Source organism: Equus przewalskii, chromosome 2 (genome assembly GCF_037783145.1).
Source record: "Equus przewalskii isolate Varuska chromosome 2, EquPr2, whole genome shotgun sequence".
Lineage (NCBI taxonomy): Eukaryota > Metazoa > Chordata > Mammalia > Perissodactyla > Equidae > Equus > Equus przewalskii.
In genome coordinates this window covers 62,954,488-62,975,309 of record NC_091832.1, presented here as the reverse complement: position 1 = coordinate 62,975,309, position 20,822 = coordinate 62,954,488, and the positions used below count along the sequence as shown (strand labels likewise).

General features: G+C 37.2%; 1 protein-coding gene across 1 annotated transcript in view; it reads left to right on the top strand.

Annotated features, from left to right (window-relative positions):
• Positions 1–20,822, top strand: part of GALNTL6 (polypeptide N-acetylgalactosaminyltransferase like 6) — a 1,099,146-nt gene that overhangs the window by 972,159 nt on the left and 106,165 nt on the right. The window contains exon 8 of the mRNA XM_070608036.1: positions 18,200–18,317. Coding sequence (XP_070464137.1) covers positions 18,200–18,317 — 118 coding nt within the window. The remainder of the gene's footprint in view (positions 1–18,199; positions 18,318–20,822) is intronic.

Below are 20,822 nucleotides of genomic sequence, written 5' to 3'. Positions count from 1 at the left end.
TCATTCTTTGTCCACATTTTACAGTGAGGGACATGTCACAGGCTTTACAAATGTACATTCTGGCCTTCATATTCATAGTCTCTAGCCCAAAAGAGGGAACAGTAGTATCTATTGTCTCTGACTCTGGTTGTCTCTCAAGTTGTGTGCACGCCTTTGCATTTGTCTATTATATTGTGTATGTTACACTTGAGAAGTGTTGCTCAAAATTTCCTCTTAAAGTAAGTGATACAATTGTTTCTCAAAGGCCAGTTAGGAGCAGCTGATGAAGTTCAGTATTTTCTAAACATAAGGATACAGAGATATTCTGGGATTCGTTTCTCCCATAGCAACACTGATTTTTGTCAATAGTGGTCATAAGAAGTTAAGTAGAGTATTGCCTGTATCCTCTATGCTAATTTGCAGAGCAGAAATAGGAAGCAATTATGTGACAGTGGAAAAAACAAATAATTTTTTTCTCCAGATTATTTTTAGGATAAGAATATGAATGAAAACAATATCCTGTACTTCTGATTTTTAATGAATTTGGACTGACCTTCCCCTCAATGAGTACAAATTAGTAAGAATTTATTCAAATTGCCTTCTGTTCAACTCAGTTACTTTAAGCATTATCCATTTTAAGGGTGATTTCTAAATAGGTGCTTGAACCTCAATATAAATATCTTCTCCCTTATAATGCAAGGATTGACTACAATGTAGTGACATCTTAAAGTCAGAAAAATGCAGAAATATCCATCTAAATAAGAATCCATCCTTCAAAAAAGAGCAGCACATTTTTAGCCTCAGGAGATTATTCCAAAGAGTAAGTAACTAAAGAAACACTTTTAGAACTCATCTTCCCAGGTTGCATTTAGAGTTTAGGAGTTCAGAAAAAGTGCCTCACTTCTTTGTAGTCAGATCTTAGTTTTTGATCCAAAACTGTAATTTTAGCTTGATCTTTTTTGTTTCTGTTAAACTTGTACTTCATCTTTTATTTGATAACTGGTTGCTTATCTAACCCACTCCATACTTCCCTACATCATTCAGTCACTAAGTTCTGCCAATTTTACCTCTGAAATATTTATCCCATCCATCACTGTTTCCATAGCATTAGCACAATCGCTTCATCATGTCTCACCTGGACAGCTGTTGCCACCTAACTGGGCTCTTCACTTCAGTGTTGTCACCCTCAAATCCACCCTGCACACTGCCATCGGGGTAACCTATCAAAAAAAATCTGAATGAAATCTGAATGCATTATTCCCCTGGTTAAAATTCTTTGGTGGTACCCAGTCACTTACTGTCTAAGATTATTAACCTGGGATCCATAAACCTTCTCAGTTTGGCCTTCCGGGAGCATCTATAATTCTCTTGAATCTTTATACAGAATTTTGGGTGGATGTGCATCTATTTAGAGAAAGACTGTAGCTTTCATTGGTTTCCATGACCCAGCAAAGAAAAAGAACTGGAAGCTCCAAATCAAATTCACGCTCCATAATGTGGTTCACAAGACTCTCCAAACTCCGATCTCTGCCAACTTCTCTAGCCTCACCTCCATAACACTTCACCTTGCAATTGCTTGCCCAGGTCTAACCACATGCTTGTATTTATACTCACCAACATACATCTCATACACCACACTCTCCAAACTCCACTGGGAACACATCATGCTATTCCTCTCCATGTGCTTTTGTCTCTTCTATTTCTTCTACTTGAAACTCACTTCTTCCTCTCCTGGCTAACCCTAACCCCTGCTCATCCCACTGTCACATCCAAGTAAAGGTACACAGCCCTCTGACAATGCCATACAGTGCTGTTCACACTTCAGTCATTTCTCACACACATTGTGTTGCTTCTGTGTCTTTCTTTCCCACTGACCCTGAGCACCACAGGGAAAGAAAGGCTACTACTCATTTTTGCATCCCATATTCAATACCTTGAACTTAGGGTCTCAATAACTGTTTGTTGCATTGAACTGCAAAGGAGTAGACTATTTCAGCTTAGTCCTCAGTCATCTGTTAGGTAGCTGATGACAAAGGTCCCTGGCAAATCAATATCTGTTATATAGACTGAAAAATTGTTGCCCCATCCCTTACCCCCCAAAATTCATACGTTGGTTTCCTAACGCCTAGTGTGATGGTATTAGGAGGTGGGGCCTTCGGGAGGTAATTAGGTCATGAGAGTGGAGCCCTCATGAATGGGGTTAGTGTTCTTATGAAAATGTCCCTGGAGAGTTCTCCAGCCCTCTTTCTGCCATCCAAGGATACCAGAGGTAGGCAACCTGCAACCAGGAGGAGGGCCCTCAGTGGAAGCCTACCATGCTAGCACCCTGATCTCTGACTTTCCTGCCTCTAGTACCTGCCACAATAGTGTTCTGTTGTTTGTAAGCCATCCAGTCTATAGTACTTTGTTCTAGCATCCTGAACTAAAACAACGTCCTATAAAATTGATGCTACAAAAGCCAAAATAGATAATCATCTTCATCCTCTAGAATTGTGAAGGATTTAGTCAATAAGTCCAATAGCTACCTGAGCTCACAGTTCTAAGTGTCTCTGTTCTTCCAATGATCAACGCAAAACACAAGCAAGTGTGTGGTAGTTGTGGCAACTCAGAAAGCTTTTCCATACCCTCTTCTTCTGGTATAAACCCTGATGCCCTGGCCGCAGGGGTGGGTTATATCCCATCTCAGTCTACGCAAAGGGTATATGTTTGGTCCAAGCAAAGACAATTCCTTTCCTGGTATTGACATAGGAACACTATAACAAAGAGTCTTTCTGTATCCTAGCATGGCCAGATAAAATACAGAATGCTTGATTAAATTCAAATTTCAGATAAACAACAAATAATTTCATAGGGTAAGTATGGCTCAAATATTGCATGCGTTACATCACTAAGTTTCAAGGCGGGTTATTACACGGCAATAGATAATGTGGCATAGATTCGGTGCTAAAGATTATCTTCTTTTTTGTTATTTTGAAAATTATTTATTCATTTGGGAAATGAGCATAAATTTTTTAAAGATCTATTCTAAAAAAATGTGACAAATTAAGAAAGAGATGATCAACACCAAAGGACATTTCAAACTTGCTTAAGCAGGAAAAGGATCAAAGTGCCTCCATGTGGGTTCTCTAGGTGGCCTGGGCTTCCTCCTAGCCTAGTGGCTGCAGCATTAGCTGAATTTTCCTGGGATAGCTCAGAGTTTCAAGATCAAATATTCCAACAAACAGGATAGAAGCCATGAGGTCTCTCATGAACCACCTTGGAAGTCACAAGGGATCAATTCTGCCATGCTCCAGGGGTCAGAGCAGTCATAATCCCATCTGGATTCAAGGACAAGGACATAGACTCCACTTCTCAGTGGAAAGAGGGCCTGAGAATTTGTGAACATGTTTGGAAACTGCCATGGAATGTGAGGGAGACAGAGACGTAAACAGAGAGTGCAACAAAGGGTATTCTTTCTCTCCTGCCATATATAGTTAGATGAAACTTCTTTGTAGCTACACTTGACCTAGAGAGGCAAGTAATACAATGTCTTTATACAGATTTTTTACAAATTATAGTTACAGCCTTTTTACGTAACACCTTTTTTCCTCAGTCCCTGTTTTCTTTTGCTCTGTTTTGCTTTGTTTGTCATTAAGCAGGATGTAGATAAAAGAGTGTGAATTTACTAAAGGTAAAGATTTGATAAGAGGTGTTAAAAAATCTATGCCATTTACAGTCAATTCTAGCTTGATATAAAACGTTAGGAAATGAGACAAAAATTGCCTTTGAGTTGCAATCAGTGCCGAACAGAAAAAGCATATTTGGCATTCCTTACTAAGATGAAGGGGTAATGTTTTCATAAGAAGAAACTGTCAAATGTTTATTAAATAAATGAAGCAGAAAACAAGCTTTCCTGCAGTTTCATCCATGCTTGGATTCTAATAACTAGCATTTATCCCTTGAATGAAAAGTTATATTTGTATCCAAGAAGAAAGGCTCCCCACTCTGCGCTTGGGATTTTTAGCTCTGAACAGTCTCCATTACTGATGAACTAAGCGGTTTCCTCTGCCATTTCACATTATTACTGTGTTCCTTTCGATGTCAGTGTTGACAGGAGTGATAAGAGCCTGGATGGGAAGGGGAGAGCCATGAGGGAGGGTCGTTCCGGGGGTGCCCAGTGGAGTGTAAAGGAGTTTGGAACCTGATAGACTAGAACAGAGATGAAATGAGGAACTCAAGTGATGAGCACTCATCAACATTGTGTAAGCACCTGAAAGTACACTCATGTCAAAACACGGATCTTAGGAAGGGATGAAGTTCATGTTGGAAGACAAATAAGGGGGAAAACAAGAAGGCTTTGGTTATTATCTCCATCCTGATAAGGTTTTGGAATCTGATCTGTGTTTTATGTAAGAGAAGCAACGTGCTTTTGCTGAGCCCAAACTGGGATTCAGAGATTGACTGTTCTGGTGAACTGGCAATACAATAGATGTGGGTCTGGCAGATTTTTTTTTAAGCTAAAGAAGGAGGGAAGATGGAAGATATCTTAGTCCATTTGGGTGGCTATAACAAAGTACTAGACTGCGTGGCTTTTAAACAACAGAAATCTATTTCTCAAAAGTCTGAGATCACAGTGCTAGCATGGTCAGGAGGGGCCCTCTTCTGGGTTCCAGAGTTCTCATTTTATCTTTACATGGTGGAAGAGGCAAGGGAGCTCTATGGAGCCTCTTTTATAAGGGCACTAATCCCAATCATGAGGGCTCTGCCCTCATGACTTAATCATCTCCCAAAACACCTGCTCTTAATACCATCACCTTGGGGGTTAGGTTTCAACATATGAATTTTGTGGGGGACACAAATATTCAGACCAGAGCAGAAGAGTTTGGGAAACTGAGAAAGAAACAAAAAAGCAACAAAGAAAATCTCAAGGTGATGTGTTGGCATCTGCCCCCTCTCTGGTCTGAGAGACTGGTTGGTGGCCCCTATGGAGAGCAAGGTTCATTTCAGAAGCAAGAAGGGTTGTGTTGGCGAAAGACTGTGAAATTCTGCGCAGGAGCAGTGCGGTTTTGGAGCTCAAGCGCAGGATTGTATACATGGCATGCAGCCTAGGTCCCAGGCAACTTCCCCTCCAGGTTCACTGAAGAGAACCACCAGCAGAGCATGACCATGGCCGGTAGAGCAGCTTTCTTACAAGGGGGCTGGCGACAAGCACAATGGCAAAGTGACTTAGTGGGTTGGAGTAGAAAAGCACAAGCAGACTTGCTCCTAAATACATAGTTGACATCCTTAGGGACTCCCAGAGAACAGGAGAAATCTAGTGGGCAGGAGACTGAAGCCCTTCTGTCAGGCAGATAGACCCAAAGACTTTTCGAAAGACCATAGAATCTGATCATTAGTGTTAATGTGACTTCATTTGCCCCTTCAGGCAGTGAGAGTTTGCACTGTTCAGATCGCATAAGGAGAGGACTAGTAATTGAAACTATCACTATGGTCATTATCCTGATGTATAATATGCAGCCATGATTAAAACCTGTGGCCATTTAGAAATTAGAAATGAATGAATCCAATAAGAATTGCAGGGTAATTATACTGGGGGAATAATTTTAGAATATAAGAAATAATCCAAAACTACTTTGAGCCAAGGCTCCAATCCCTCACATTGCTCGAAAAGAGAAATGGACAAGTGACTTAAGAAAATAAGAACCCATTCACACTTTATATGTCCCCAGACACCTTTGAAGAGATTTCACTGGAGGAGACCAGGCATATTCTGCATTTTGAGGAGTGGGGTGTGGGTTGCCCCAGTATATTGTTTAGCAGGTACCTATTTAAAGAGCAGGACAACCAGGAAATATCAGCTCTATCCACACGGATGAATCCATCCATCCACTCACTGTGGTAGTGAGGAAAGGCATTTTGGAACCAATCAATCCCTCTGGTGCCCACTCTTGGTGGGTTTTCTACTTGCACATACATAAGCACACACATGCACTGTTTGAGGCCACAAAAGAGTAGCTGAGGGACACAGCATCTTGGTCACATAACTGAAGATGAAGACTGAAAGAATATTTAGCATATTTTATTCATTCTCCTCCTATGCCCAATAAGACAGTTGTATGTTGCCTTTTGACAGCCAGAGGTTTTTATTTCATTGAACGTTAGATCAGTGTGAACCACTGAAGATATGGAGGCAAGGGTATTTTGAGCAACTTCAGAACCACCAACTTAATTGGAACATCAAACCAAGGCCATCACACGATTTCTAGGGCTGTAGTCTCGTTTATTGCCCTATGTAATTTTTACTGACATACACGATTTCTTCTTCCATCAACTCTTTATATCCTTTCACAGGAAAGTCTACCATTCTAAAGATGAAGTAAACAGCAAAAAGCATATTCAATTTTATAAAACCTTCTAAACCATTACATAGTATTATATATGTTTATGTTTCTGATAAAACCAAAATTACAAATCATGGCACAAAATCGTACAAAATTTACACTATGATTTATAATTTTGTTTTTCTCCTGATTTTATCCAAAAAGCTGAAAAGTCATAATTCTGCCACCTGCTTTCAGATAACTAGTTGGTCCTTATTCCTCTCCTATAACCCTTTTCCAAACATTAATATTTGCATTTGTAAATCTAAAAAATCAAAAGCTTTTTTTTTTTTAAGGAAATGCTTTCACTTTCATTATAAGCAGCTCTGAAATCCAGTTATGCATTGCAATATACCCTAGGGTGCTAGTGGAGATAACTTCAAAACACAAGCCTAAAAAAGCAAGCCTAGGTTAGACCTTAGAAATTAGGAAACTAACCAGAATCCTGTCTCTACCAAAGATTGTTATCATTTACCAGTAGCATCGTGGAATTGCTAAAAAGTCCTATTTAAGGGCTTGGAAATCAAAATCATATCTGTTGTCAGCCATCTATGGGTGCCTAACAAACCATCCCAGAATTCATTGTTTTAAAACAGCAACTGTTTTCGTTGGCTCACAATTCTGAAAGTCAGAAATTTAGACTAAGCTCCGCTGAATGGTTCTTCTGCTGGTCTCACCTAAGTAGGATGAACAACTCCTCTTGGTTTCCTTGGGACTTTCCCAGGTTTAGCACTGAAAGTCCAGCATCCCAGGAAATCCATCAGTCTCAAGCAAAACAAGACAGTTGGTCACCCTGTGCCTGGGGTCACTTACGTGGACATCATCTGGTGGCTCACCTGGAGCTGGATGGTCTAAGATAGTCTTACCTACACATCTAGTAGTTGGTGCTGTTTGTCAGCTGGGCCATGTGTCTCCAAAAGGTTAGCCCAGGCTTCGTCACATAGGAGCAGGCTTCTAGAAGAAGTAGGAGAGAGTGCAAGCTCCAGTGGACAAGGCTTCTGCTTGCACCACATTTGCTGATGTTAGCTAAATCAAGTCACTTGGCCAAGTTAGTCAATCTTTTGCTGAGGAAGATTCATCCTGAACTAACATCTATGCCAATCTTCCCTTTTTTTTTTCTGCTTGAGGAAGATTAGCCCAGAGCTAACATCCATGCCAGTCTTCCTCTGTTTTGTATGTGGGTTGCCGCCTCAGCATGGCTGACGAGTGGTGTAGATCTGCACCTGGGATCCAAACTGGTGAACCCAGGCTGCCAAAGTGGAGCATGCCAAATTTAACCACTATTCCATAGGGCCAGTGCAGCCTAGTGGAAGAATTAAGAAGAACAATGATGCTGAGGCATAGATCCCAGTCACTTGTCCAGTAGGACTTCCTCAGATAGCAGAGAGCAGAGAGAGGAAGCCTCAGCTTACTCAGTTCTGCTGGCTCTAGGCCTGGGCACTGAGTGTTGAACCTCTTTACTTACCCAATCCTTTCCGTTTACACATTATCAGAGTCATTTCTCCCATTATACATCCATAGTCCCAAGTTGGATGAGTCAAGAGAAAGCATAGCATTCTATGATTGGAATCCAATTTTCCCTCCACTTCCGCATCCTGGCCTTCCAAAGAGGTCCTCTTCCTCCCAGTCCAGCATCTACTTCATTCTTTGCCCCTAGAGTGACCACCTCCTTGCATAACAGAAAAGTAACAATCATCCCTCATCCCTACATCTTCATTACACAATAAAAGGTAAGAAAATTATATCAAAAAATCAATTTTTAAAAAATAAATGATACAAATGAATTTATCAGTAATTTATCCACTCTTTTCAAAATTCTAATTAAATAATGATTTAGAAGAACAAAATTGTTAGCAAAAATGCTATGTTTTAATCTACAATATCATTTTACCGAACAACTGAATTCTAGTTGAAAACAATTCTATTTTGGCTATAATTGTTCTAAGTCACAGGCCAACTAAAAATTTCTAGTTCCATAGCTGAAAATTATGTGGTTCATCTCTATGTTGACTGACTTGGTATAATTAAGTCCTGAGGGAAACTGTGCCATTTCATTTCTGATCAAATTCACATTGCAATCTCATGTCCAAAATTCTCAATGTAGTCACTAAAATGAATGGAAATTGACAGCCAATTTATTTTCTAAGAGGCTAAATTGAAGGTTTTCTTTAGATTTCTGGACATAAGTCTTAATTATCGGTAAATTTTAAAAATAAATTTTTATGTATATTCATCCTTTAGTATGATTTTTTTTATTATTCTGATCCGCAAAGCACACACAAGATGCGCTAAAATTTGAAATAACACTTCCTGTCTGAAAATGCAAAAAGTAGGCAAAAATATCCTGAAGAAAGTTTTCTTATTAAAACTCCACCATTTTTTCACATATAGGGGAAAGGATTAAAATGTGAAACAGAGAATATTAAGATCAGCAACTCCTTAGAATGTTGTGGAAACCATAGGTGAGCCTACAAGAATTGAGAACTACATCTCGGTTTAGTGAGGACAACCAACTACACACTTTAAAAAATGCTTTTGCAAATGAGAACAGGAAGGGAACCAAATAAAGAATAGTTCTAGTGCACTTTTGCAATATAGCCTCATGAATTCAAAGCCAGCAAAGTTTGGAACATAAAATTTGATGTAGAAAAGTAAACTAGTATACCATTAGTAAAAAGGAAAGCATATTTACTACCTGGTTCAATAGCCTTACTATAAAATAGAAAATTGATTTCCATTAAGTTTTCAAACATGTCACACTTCTATGGCCTGAAGAATAAAGAATCCTCAATAGGAACATGTAGCTTCATGGTTATATTAATTTTAAAAGGCATCCCGAGGATGATAGGAGTTTTTTAATAGGGAAACTTAAAAGCTGTTTTGTCATGTTATGAGCAATGCTCCTCAAGTACATTAATATGTTAAACGTTATATGGACACAGGGCCACATTAAAACTCATCTATGTGGTGTTAACGTTCCCAGGGGGAATAAAAACCAGTAAGAATATTTTATAAGAAATCAAGGAATATGAAGATAAACAAATGAGAGATTGTGGGAAATGGGACCAGTGGGGAGAGTTGCTAGCAATTAGTATTATATTTACAATGGAAAACAAAGATCAGAAAAATGTGCTGAAAATAATAAACTGCTCTTCTTCATTTCCTCTGAGGAGAAAATGATGCGATATTAAAATCTTTTACCTTTAATACATGAGGATACAGCCATCCTTCTTCTCTTGACTTCAGTGCAACATTGCACAATAGTCAACTCGTATTTGTGCAGCCGGGTATGAAGTTCAATCCACAAACTCAGATGTGCGTGATATAGCACAATATTAAATTTTCTTGAGTGCCACTTACATCCAACTCTGAGTTCCTTTCACAAAAGTAATAGGAAGTTTAGTCTCTCTTATTAGGGAAGTTCCCCCTTCTCAGGGAGGGCAATGGCTCTAGAATCTAATTAGGCCAAATTATCAAAGTTGTCCTTCTGATCATAGTCACCAGTTCACAATGGTTGCCACCAAGACCCCTAATGCCTAAGCCATTTGTTTTCAAATCTAGCAGTTCTGCCAATTACACACAAAATAGTTTGTCAAAGCTAAGAGTCCCCGTGCATGGGATATATCCTCCCTACATGCTCCCCACAGGAGGTCTTGCCATCTCCCAAGGGTACTTCCACAGTGCAGGGTGGGGGCCTCCGTCACCTCAGAACTTGACTGCTTCTCCCTCTCTCCCTTCCCTCTCTGGCACACCTTGCACGATCTCTTCAGATTGCTTAGGCTCCCTTAAAAGTAGAAGGCGCAGCTTCTATTTTAGCTTCTTCTGTTTATCTTCCATTTTAGCAGCTTCTTCTTCGCAAGCCACAAAAATCACTGAGGCTGATGTCCTGATATGCTTTGGGCTTGAAATGAGAAGGGGGGTGGCAATCAAAGTGAAACAACAAATACTGATTAATTTATCAATAATTGTGTTGCATTGACAGTGCCTATTTCATGTGCCATAGGAAGGTTTAGCACCCTCTCTGTGAGGCGCTACACTGGGCACTTTGCATGCATCCTCCCCTTATGCTCTGGCTTCAGCAGGACTGGCCTTCTTCCTGGCCTTCTTGTTACTATTGTCCTTCCCGACGCCATCTTTGTACACCATCCTCCTTAGCCTCAAACCCATCCTTTATTCCTCTTTCTTTCCATTGGTTTTGGGTTTTTTAAAATCATTTACCCTGTGAAACTTTTCAACAATTCTTCTATAAATATTGTCATAATAATGACATGTCCTTGGCAATTTTTGCCTGTAGACTGAAGTATACTAACACTTTATGATAGATCTGTAATTTCTTGGTAGGATTGCTACTTTTTTCTAATTCTCCTCTTACTTTATCAGGCCGTAAATCATTGGGCGTGGATTGGAATGAAACATGAACTGAAGCTTCAGGTTAGGACACAATTTACAAATGAACCTTTAACTTCCATAAGGGGAGAAATAAGTCAATTTTCACACTTCTACTCTTTGTAACAAACCAGCATGTCGAATTACAAGAATTTATCTTAAAAATACACTCACACACATGCAAATGATGTATTTGTAATGTTATTCACTGTAGAAATTTTGAAATAGCAAAGTATTGAAAATAATATAAATGTTCACCAAAAATATACACATGTATATGCACAATGGACTAATGAGCAGATGTTAAAATAAAACAAAGAAGCTCTTTTTAATATGGTAGGATGGTTAAATATATTAGGTAGTTTTTAAAAATAGGTAAATTTTTAAAATTAGGTAAGGAACACTGTGTGTAGCATACAATCATTTGTATAGAAAAGGAATAAAAAGAAGATTTATTTATCTTTGCCTATATGAGCATAAAATACCCCTGAGAAGACACCAAAGAAATAATAATGGTTGCTTATGATGGCAGAAATAGAGTGGCAGGGGATACAAGTAGGAGCAAGGACTTTTTATAAACATGTGAATGTATTATCTAGTCAAAATTAATAAATATTTTTAAATGTTTTTAAACAAAAATGAATGGATGGATCTGTGAGCTTCCCCATCTGAACAAGATGGAGTAATATAGGTCAGATTTATCCTCCCACCTGCAAAAACAAATAAAACATATGAATCAGTGGTTTTCAAGATCCTGGACATTTGGCAATGAAGAACATTGATCCCTGGGAGATGGGGAACAAAAAAGGTGAGGCTTACTATCACCCAAGCTCACTAAGTTGAGAGAGTTTCCAGGCTGTGGTATAAGGAAGGGGAACCCAGGTGGGGCCCAGCCTAATTTGGTATGGAGCTGAGATCTGGGGAGAAGAGGGCAGCTAGAATTTCAAGGGCAGAATAGCTTGAGAAGAGAGCTACAGAGAGAACTCCAGAGATTTGCATAGGGTACCCCTTGAATATTCAGTTAAGTACTGATAAGATTATGTGTGTGAAGAAATGACTCAAGACTGGGGGGGAAAAACCCTCAAAAGAATTAGAAGTAACAGGCCACAGAATGTACACAAAGCTGGAAATAGTATTTGTTCCCACCAGCCAGACTGAAAAACCTAATGATTTACAGGACATTGAGTAGAGCACAGAGAAGGGTCTTGCCTTAAGAGTGGTGAATAATTTACCCTACAATATGCACTGCTTCAGTCCTGCCCACTAAATCTTAAGAGAAAAAACCAAGAAGAGTCAAACTATTTCCAAGTAATGTAACTGCATCCCAGAGCAAAGCTCAAAAATGTTTAAAAGACTATCTAAACATCCAGCACCCAAAAATGTAAAAGTTCTAGAACCCAGTGAAAAAATGACCGGGCATACAAAGAAGCAACAATATATGGCCCATAATGAGCAGGTAATTCAATCAACTGAAACTAAGAATTGACTAAGAATTAACATTTAAGGACATTAAGACTGAAATTATAACAGTATTCTATACATTCAAAAAGTTAAGTAGAAACATGTAAGATATAAAAACACCAAAATAAAAATCCTAAGAGTGAAAATGAAGTGTGTGAGATTAAAAAATGCTTTGGATGAGATTATCAGCATATTAGACATTACGAAAAATAAAAAAGATTAGTGAACTTGAAGATATAACAATAGAAACCATCCAAAATGAAACACAAAAAGAGAATTTTTTAAAATCAACAAAATGGATAATTGGAGTCTCTGGAGAATATGAAATAAGGTTAAGAACAGAAAGAATGTTGGAAGAAATAATGGATGAAAATTGTCCATATTTCGAGAAAACTATACATACAGATCCAAGAAACTAAAGTAATCCAAAACACAAGAAACTGTGCCAAGAAAACTATGAATCATGTGTCATGCCTTAATAAAATAGCTCAGGGGCCGGCCCGGTGGTGCAGCGGTTAAGTTCGCACGTTCCGCTTCTTGGTGGCCCAGGGTTTGCTGGTTTGGATCCCAGGTGCGGACATGGCACTGCTTGGCACACCATCCTGTGGTAGGCATCCCACATGTAAAGTAGAGGAAGATGGGCATGGATGTTAGCTCAGGGCCAGGCTTCCTCAGCAAAAAAGAGGAGGACTGGCAGTAGTTAGCTCAGGGCTAATCTTCCTCAAAAAAATAAAAATAGCTCAAATCCAATGACATAGGGAAGATCTTAAAAGCAGCCAGAGGAAAAAAAGATTCGTGTACAGAAAAACAAAGAAAAGAGAACAACACATTTCTCGTGGGAAACAATACAAGAGAGAAGAGAGTGGGCAACATCTTTAGAAGACTGAAAGAAAAAAGCTGTTAATCTATTATTCCATAGCCAACAAAAGTATCTTTAAAAAATTTAGGCAAAAAAGATATTTTTATATATGCAAAACATGAACAGCTCCATCACCAGCACACTCCCACTACAAGAAATATTAAAGGAAGTCCTTAGGCAGAAGGATGAAAATCTGGATCTACACCAAAAAATTAAGAAAACAGCAATGGTGTTCATAATATAATTTCATATATAGGAAATTTTATTATTTGAATCTTTTTAAAAAATAACTGACTGCTTAAACAAAAATAATACCATAACGTGGGGCTTATAACATATGTAAAAGTAAAATGTATTACAATAAAGTACAAAAGTTGGAGGAAGAGAAATGAGCACATACTATCAAAAGGTTCTTATAATATATGTGCAACGGTATAATATCACTGGAAGGTAAACTGTGATAAAAAATAAAGATGTATGAAATAAACTCTGCAGCAACAACTAAAACAGCAAAGCAAGGAGTTTTTCATAAGTCAAAAAAGAATACTAAATGGAATCATGAAAAATATTCAATGAATCAAAAAGAAGACAGGAAAAGGGGGAAAAGGAAACAATAAATGGAACAAATTGAAACAAAGAAGAAGATGATGGATTTAAGCCTAACCACATGAACAGTCATATTAAGAGTAAATCATCTAAATGACTCAGTTAAAAGGCAGAGATGGTAAAACAGCGAGATGCAAGTATATGCTGCCAAGGAGAAAACTTTGACTATAAAGACACAAATAGTTTTAAAAGTAAAAAGATATAAAAAGTTATAAATATTAGTGTTTAGATCATACTAATCTAAAGAAAATTGAAGTGTGGGTGGGCCCAGTGGCATGGCAGTTAAGTTCATGCGCTCCACTTTGTCGGCCAAGGGTTCATGGGTTCGGATCCTGGGCGCAGACCTATGCACCCATTAAGTCATGCTGAGATGGCATCCCACATATAAAATAGAGGAAGACTGGTAACGGATGTCAGCTCAGGGACAATCTTCCTCACCAAAAAAAAAGAAAGAAAACTGAAGTGGCTATATTAGCATCAAGACAAAATTGATGTCAGAGCAAAGATATCATCAGGAATGATAAAAGTCATTTCATAACGAGAATGAAGTCAATTAATCAAAATCTTAAACATTTATGCACCTATTAACAGAGCTACAAAATACACAAAGCAAAACACTGATAGAATAGCAAGAAGAAACAAACAAATTTAGAATTATAGTCATAGATTTCAATATCCCTCTCTCATAGTTGATAGAACAATGAGACAGAAAATCAATAAGAATATAGAAGACTTGAACAACACTGTCAAACAAGTTTACCCAATAAATATTTACAGACCATCCACTCAACAGTAACAGAATACTCATTCTTGTCAAATATATGTGGAACATTAACCAAGGCAGACTGTATTCTCAGCCATTAAAAAGTCCCAATAAATTTAAAAGGATTCAAGTCACACAAAGCATATTCTCTGACCACAATGGAATTAAATGAGAATCAATGATGGAAAGATCTCAAAAATATCCCCAAATATTTGGGAACTAAATCACATGCTTCTATATAACACCAGAGGTCAAAAAAGAAGAAAACAAAAGGGAAATTAGGAAGTATTTTAAACATAATGAAAATGAGAACACTACATATTACATTGTTGTCAGATTCTGCTAAAGCAGTTCTTAGGGAAGATTTACAGTACTAAGCATCTATCATTAGAAAAAAAGAAAAGTCTCGCATCAATAATCTCAGCCTCTACCTTAAGTAACTAGAAAAAGAAGAGCAAATTAATACAAAGTAGAAGAATTACAATAATAAAGACCAAAGAGAAATTAATGAAATATAAAACAGAAAAACAATAGAGAAAATCAACGAAACTAAAAACTAGTTCCTGAGCAGATCAATAAAATTGATAAACCTCTAGCTAAACTGATTTGGAAAAAAAGAAACAATGCAAATAAGCTCAAATTCATTAATTGTTATGCAAATGTAAAATAAAGCCATAATAATACACCACTATATTCCTCTTGTAATACTAAGCTTCAAAAGATCGCTCATGGGGCCAGCCCACAGCTGAGTGGTTAAAGTTTCAGGCTCTCCACTTCAGCAGCCGAGCTTGGCAGGTTCAGATCCCAGGTGCAACCTACTCCACTCATCAGCCTTGCTGTGGCAGCAACCCACATACAGAATAGAGGAAGATCGGCACAGATGTTAGCTCAGGGCTAATCTTCCTTGAGCAAAAAAAAGGAAGATTAGTAACAGATGTTAGCTCAGGGTGAATTTTCCTTACCGAAAAAACAAACAAACAAACAAAAAACACTGCTCATATCAAGTATTGATGAGGTTGTGGAGCAGCTGAGACTCACTCACTGCTGGTGGGAATATAAAATAGTACAACCCCACTTTGGAAAATAGTTTGGCAGTTTCTTAAAAGGTTAAACATACCTACTATATGATCTAGTCATTCCACTCATAGGCATTTTCTGGAGAGAAATGAAAGCATATGTCCACACAAAGATTAGTAACACAAAATTCATAGCAGCTTTATTTGTAATAGCCCAAAACTGGAATCAACCCAAATGCCCATCAATATATGAACCAATAATCAAACTGTGGTGTATTCATGCAAATGGAATACTACTCAGCCATGAAAAACAGAATGAACTTTTAATACATGCTACAACAGAGATGAATCCCCCCAAAATTATACCGAGTGAAAGAAGCCAGACCCCCGAGAAAAGAATATATACTGTATGATTCCATTTATAAAAAATTCTAGAAAAATGAAAACTAACCTATAGTGACAGAAAGCAGATCAGTGGTTGCACGGAGAAAGGGAATGAGGCGAGGGTCAGGTGGGAGAGATTACCATGAGGAAACTTGGGGACGACGGATATGTTGATCTTCTTGAATGTGGTGATCGCTGCACAAGAGTATACATAAGTCAAAACATCAAACTGTGCACTTAAAATACGTGCAATTCATTGTATCAACTATGCGTCAGTTAAACAGCTTAAAATATTCATGGACAAATATGAGTAAATAAATAAATAAAAGGTTTGTTTCTTACCTGTCATTCACACTAATCAAGGTAGGAGATACTAATTTATTCGAGGCTTGGGAAAAACATCAATGAAGATAATAAAGATTCACTTGAATTTATTTTAGTATGTCTGAAATTAACCTGAAAAACACTACATGGTTTGTTTTTTTTTTAATAAATTCACTAAGAAAACAAGATATTGTGTTTCCAACAAATTATTCACAATAAAAAATGAATATAGGACTTTCTCTTGTTCAATATCTACAGTAATTCTCTATCTATGATAATCTAGTTTTGAGGTTCATTCTGCACAGTGTAAATTTTGACTCACTTTAATCTCATGTTTCACACAAGTTCATGAGAATATGTCTGTAGGACTTAAGATCGTTCTATTTGTGGTTCGGATTGAATAGGATTGAGAATTTCTGATCGCTTATGCCCAAGCTCTGCAGAAGCAAAGGTTACACTGGGGTAATGGTGAACTTCACTGGGGAACTTCACTCAATAGATGTTACAGTTCTAATTTGCTCCAGTTACACTTGTAATTCTGCTCTGAAATGCAGCATGTGGAAAACGGAAAAATACTAGGCTGCTGGAGAGAGGGATAAAGTAAGGTATGTCTGGTTCTAGGACTTTTATTTCAAACAAAATAAAAAATTGCGTGAGATTCTTTGTTATTTTCTGAATCCTGCTTGCTTTTCTAGGTAGAAAAACAAATCCCTCTTCTTACCTTGTAATCTTGCCATCCACATAGAGTTCAAACGTTAAAAAAATTTTTAAACTAAAGTAATTAGGCCAAGTATCATCTTAACTTGGAAAGTCTTTGAAATATATCATACACTTAAACAAATTCAAGTTTATGTTGCTCAAGTGCCTCATAAAATGTTATTAAGAGCAAGTCCTCAGTTGGTCTATAAATTGGTATGACTAATATGTTTACATGTATTTCAAAATGTGTATCTTCAACATTTAATGCTTTGTGCTCTTATTTATAAGTATCCTTCATTTCAAAATTTTTCAAAACTGTCACAAAAGCTATGTTGACAATGTGTGTTTTCTATAAATTTGCTTGGTCTGCATAAGGGCATTATCTAATCGCTTTATAGCCACGTTTATGTAGTTGTCTCTCTTCACCCCCCAAACATTGAAACAGAAACAGTGTTGTGGTAAACAGCTCAAAGGCTTTGAAATCAGAGGACCTGGGTCCAGCCCCAGTGCCACCACACACTAGCTGCAGCCTTGGGCACTGTTCCTAACCTCTCTCTGTCTCTTTCTTCAAACAGTACATAGGGATAATATTCACGGGATCGCTGTGAGGATTAATCAAGAGAACTGGATAAAGTTCTTGGTTAAAAGCCCAGCACATAGAGAGCACACAAAACAGCAAGAGCTACCTTTAAACTGCAAACATTTTTAGTGCAGAGTTCTACGATTATAAATTATGTCATCACATAGCAAAATGTGTCCTAGCAGCAGTAGAAGACTTGAAAATTATTATTTGATCAAAAGGAACATTTTTCAGAAAGACTAAAAAGAATAATATAATTAAAGTGAAAAGACCTGGTTTAAATTCCCACTTCGGCATGTTAGTTAGGTAATCAATTCTGGTTGGTTATTTCACTCTAACGGACCATCTCATAGTCTGTAAAATGGACTTGACTTGTACACATAGATGCTTCCTGAGAGAGTAAATCAAAGATATTTTCTATATTTCTGTCTCTCTGATAGTATAAGATCCTTTTCACTTTGAGGAAAAGCCATAAAAATGACTGATAATTCTCAATATATCAGTCACTAATAGTCAAGTATTTCTCTCTAACGATAAACATGTGGAGCAAATGTGGCTCTACAGGGCATTTGTTGCGTTAGAACCTGAACTGCAAAGTTGAAAGCTCATGAGGGTTCCAAGAGCCACTGGAGACCCAATGAGAACTCACGGAAAGCCAGTGCTGAAAAGCTCCATCCAGTTGACCACTGAAACATATCTTGAAGTTTGTATTTTCTCCCCAAGCAAAATGCCATTGCCTCTAATGTTCATAGTCCTTTAAACATTATTTTATTTATTTCACAGGTCTCCTGTTATGGCTGGAGGTCTCTTTGCTGTGGATCGAAAATGGTTTTGGGAGTTGGGTGGCTATGATCCAGGTTTAGAAATCTGGGGAGGAGAACAGTATGAAATCTCCTTTAAGGTAAGTCACCAGATCCTCTTCACACTGTGTCTATGTAATTTTGACAATTCTGATAGGATAGCATCATTTTGTTTTGTGACTTATGTTGTGAGATAAAAACAAAAGCAGACATGTCACCTTCCCAAGTCAGCTTTCAGATGAGAGAAGCTACTTCTTTCTAATGTTTCGGTGAGGTTTAGCCATGCCATCAAAGTACATCAAAGAAATAACTCAGAATCCCATCGGCAGGCAGGAAATTTGGTGTGCCAACAGATCTACTGCTCCACTGACCAGTGCATTCTCTCTGAAGCACTTCGAATACATAGATAAAAGGATTAAGATAAAATAAATTGAATTATTGGACTTTTTCCCTTTGTATTTGTTCTAGAAACAATAGTTCACATTTTTGTTACAGTTATTCCATAATTTCAATAACAAAAGAGTAATTTAAAGATATGAATGACAAATTAAAGCTATTCTTCATATAATTCCGAAAGAAGAAAGTTTTTTACTTATTTTAATCTGAAACTGCACGTCTCTACTTGCTTTGATCATAAGTACTCACTAAAATTATATATTTTATTACGTATATGTGTATATACACACATATACAATAGAATATCAAATTTCAATGTTTATAAATGAAAAAATTTACCACAACATGTGAAGACCAGATAAACAAAGCAGAATAAACTGTGCAAATGTTGTACCTCAAACCTCCAAGATGTTTTTTGAAAAAGTAGTCTTACAAAAACAATTCATTTTTTCTTTTTTCCTTTATCATTGTCAGTATTTATATAGAAGATAGATTGCTTCTTAAAAGATTTATCATACAAACTCTTATTAGATAAATCTGATTTTCCTAACTACTTACATTATAAAACCAAACCAATTCTTGCTAAAGAAAAATGTGTATCCTGAATGTAATAAAAGTCAAACTTAAGAATCCAGCTAAACATTTTGAATTTATGCATTAAAAGATCGTAAAACTGATTTTTATAAAACTGTGACAGCTTATATTCAATGTGTTAACAGAAACGTTATACTGTCCTCAAAATGTCATAAAATAAATATCCCCGAAGAGAAACTCAGGAAACTTGATTGCAGGCTTCAGGACATTTCGAATTTTTCATCTCCCTATGCTGGCGTAAACCTTGAAATACTACTGTTTAAATTAGTGCTTTTTTTTCACCATCATTCAAACACATCTAAACATCTAAGGTACTTTATTCTTAACCTTTTTATAGATACCTTGTTTTAAAACCTTGAGTTTACCAATGTGTTTTGGGTTCCTCTGTTATAGTAATAGCTGTACACTTGTCACAACGTGTATGGCAAAAGGTAATAATGCATAGTAATAGTGACAGAAATAGTGTGTCCTACATTCACTTAGTAAATATACGTGCCAAAGGCTGATCTAAGTGCTTTATATGCATTATCTAACATAAAATCACAACTCTAAGGAGTATTATTCCGTTTTACAGATAAAGAAACTGAAACAAAATTTTAAAGATTTTAGATTAATTTTTTTTAAGGTTTACAGATTAAGTAAACTACCTAGGGAGGTTGACCCCATGGCCTAGTGGTTAAGTCCCCGCGTTCCGCTTTGGTGGCCCAGGGATTCACCGGTTTGGATCCTGGGCATGGACATGGCACGGCTCATCAGGCCATGTTGAGACGGCATCCCCCATAGCACAACTAGAAGGACCTACAATTAGAATGTACAACTATGTACTGAGGGGCTTTGGGGAAAAAGAAAAAATAAAACGAAGGTTGGCAACAGATGTTAGCTCAGGTGCCAATCTTTAAAAAAATTAAATAAAATAATAAACTACCCAGTGTCACTAGGGATTAAAATGGTCCATTTCTGCTTAATTGCAGAAATTCAGAAACATAAAATTGACTATTCACCCAGAACTATTCTAGAGTTCATTGTCAACTTTTGATCTCTACTTAATGGCTCCTTTCATTAGACAGAGGCGAGTATCTTCATTATAGTCTAATAGTGTAGCAGCAAACTTTCTTCAGCCTCTGACGAAATACTATTGATTATCAGATATTGCCCGAAGCTGGGTGCAAAGTTTACAATAATACCTTCAAATGGAAAAAGAGAATATTACATTTGACCCCAGCATTAAAGAAAAAAATGGTATTGCTATTTGCGATATCATCAGGATTCAAGGGATGCTTTTTACTTTTCACCAGTTTGAGATGTTTTTCTCAAATTCTATTAATTCATGAATTCTTCCAGTTTAAAATGTTATCTAAAAAATTTCTATTAAGCAGGAGACACGTGGCTCTGAATAATGAACTGGATGATGGGTAAAATTGCTATTTAAAGTCTGGAAGGTTAGCAAAATATACATTTGCATTCTAAATCACAAAGGACAGACATAACAAACATAGACAAACATAAACTCGAATCTCTCACTTCTCTGTCACTTGTATCTACCACATCTCTTCTGGGTGACCTGAGATTTTATTACTCCGTTTCCTAGTTATCTGTCATTCTGAAGGATATAATTG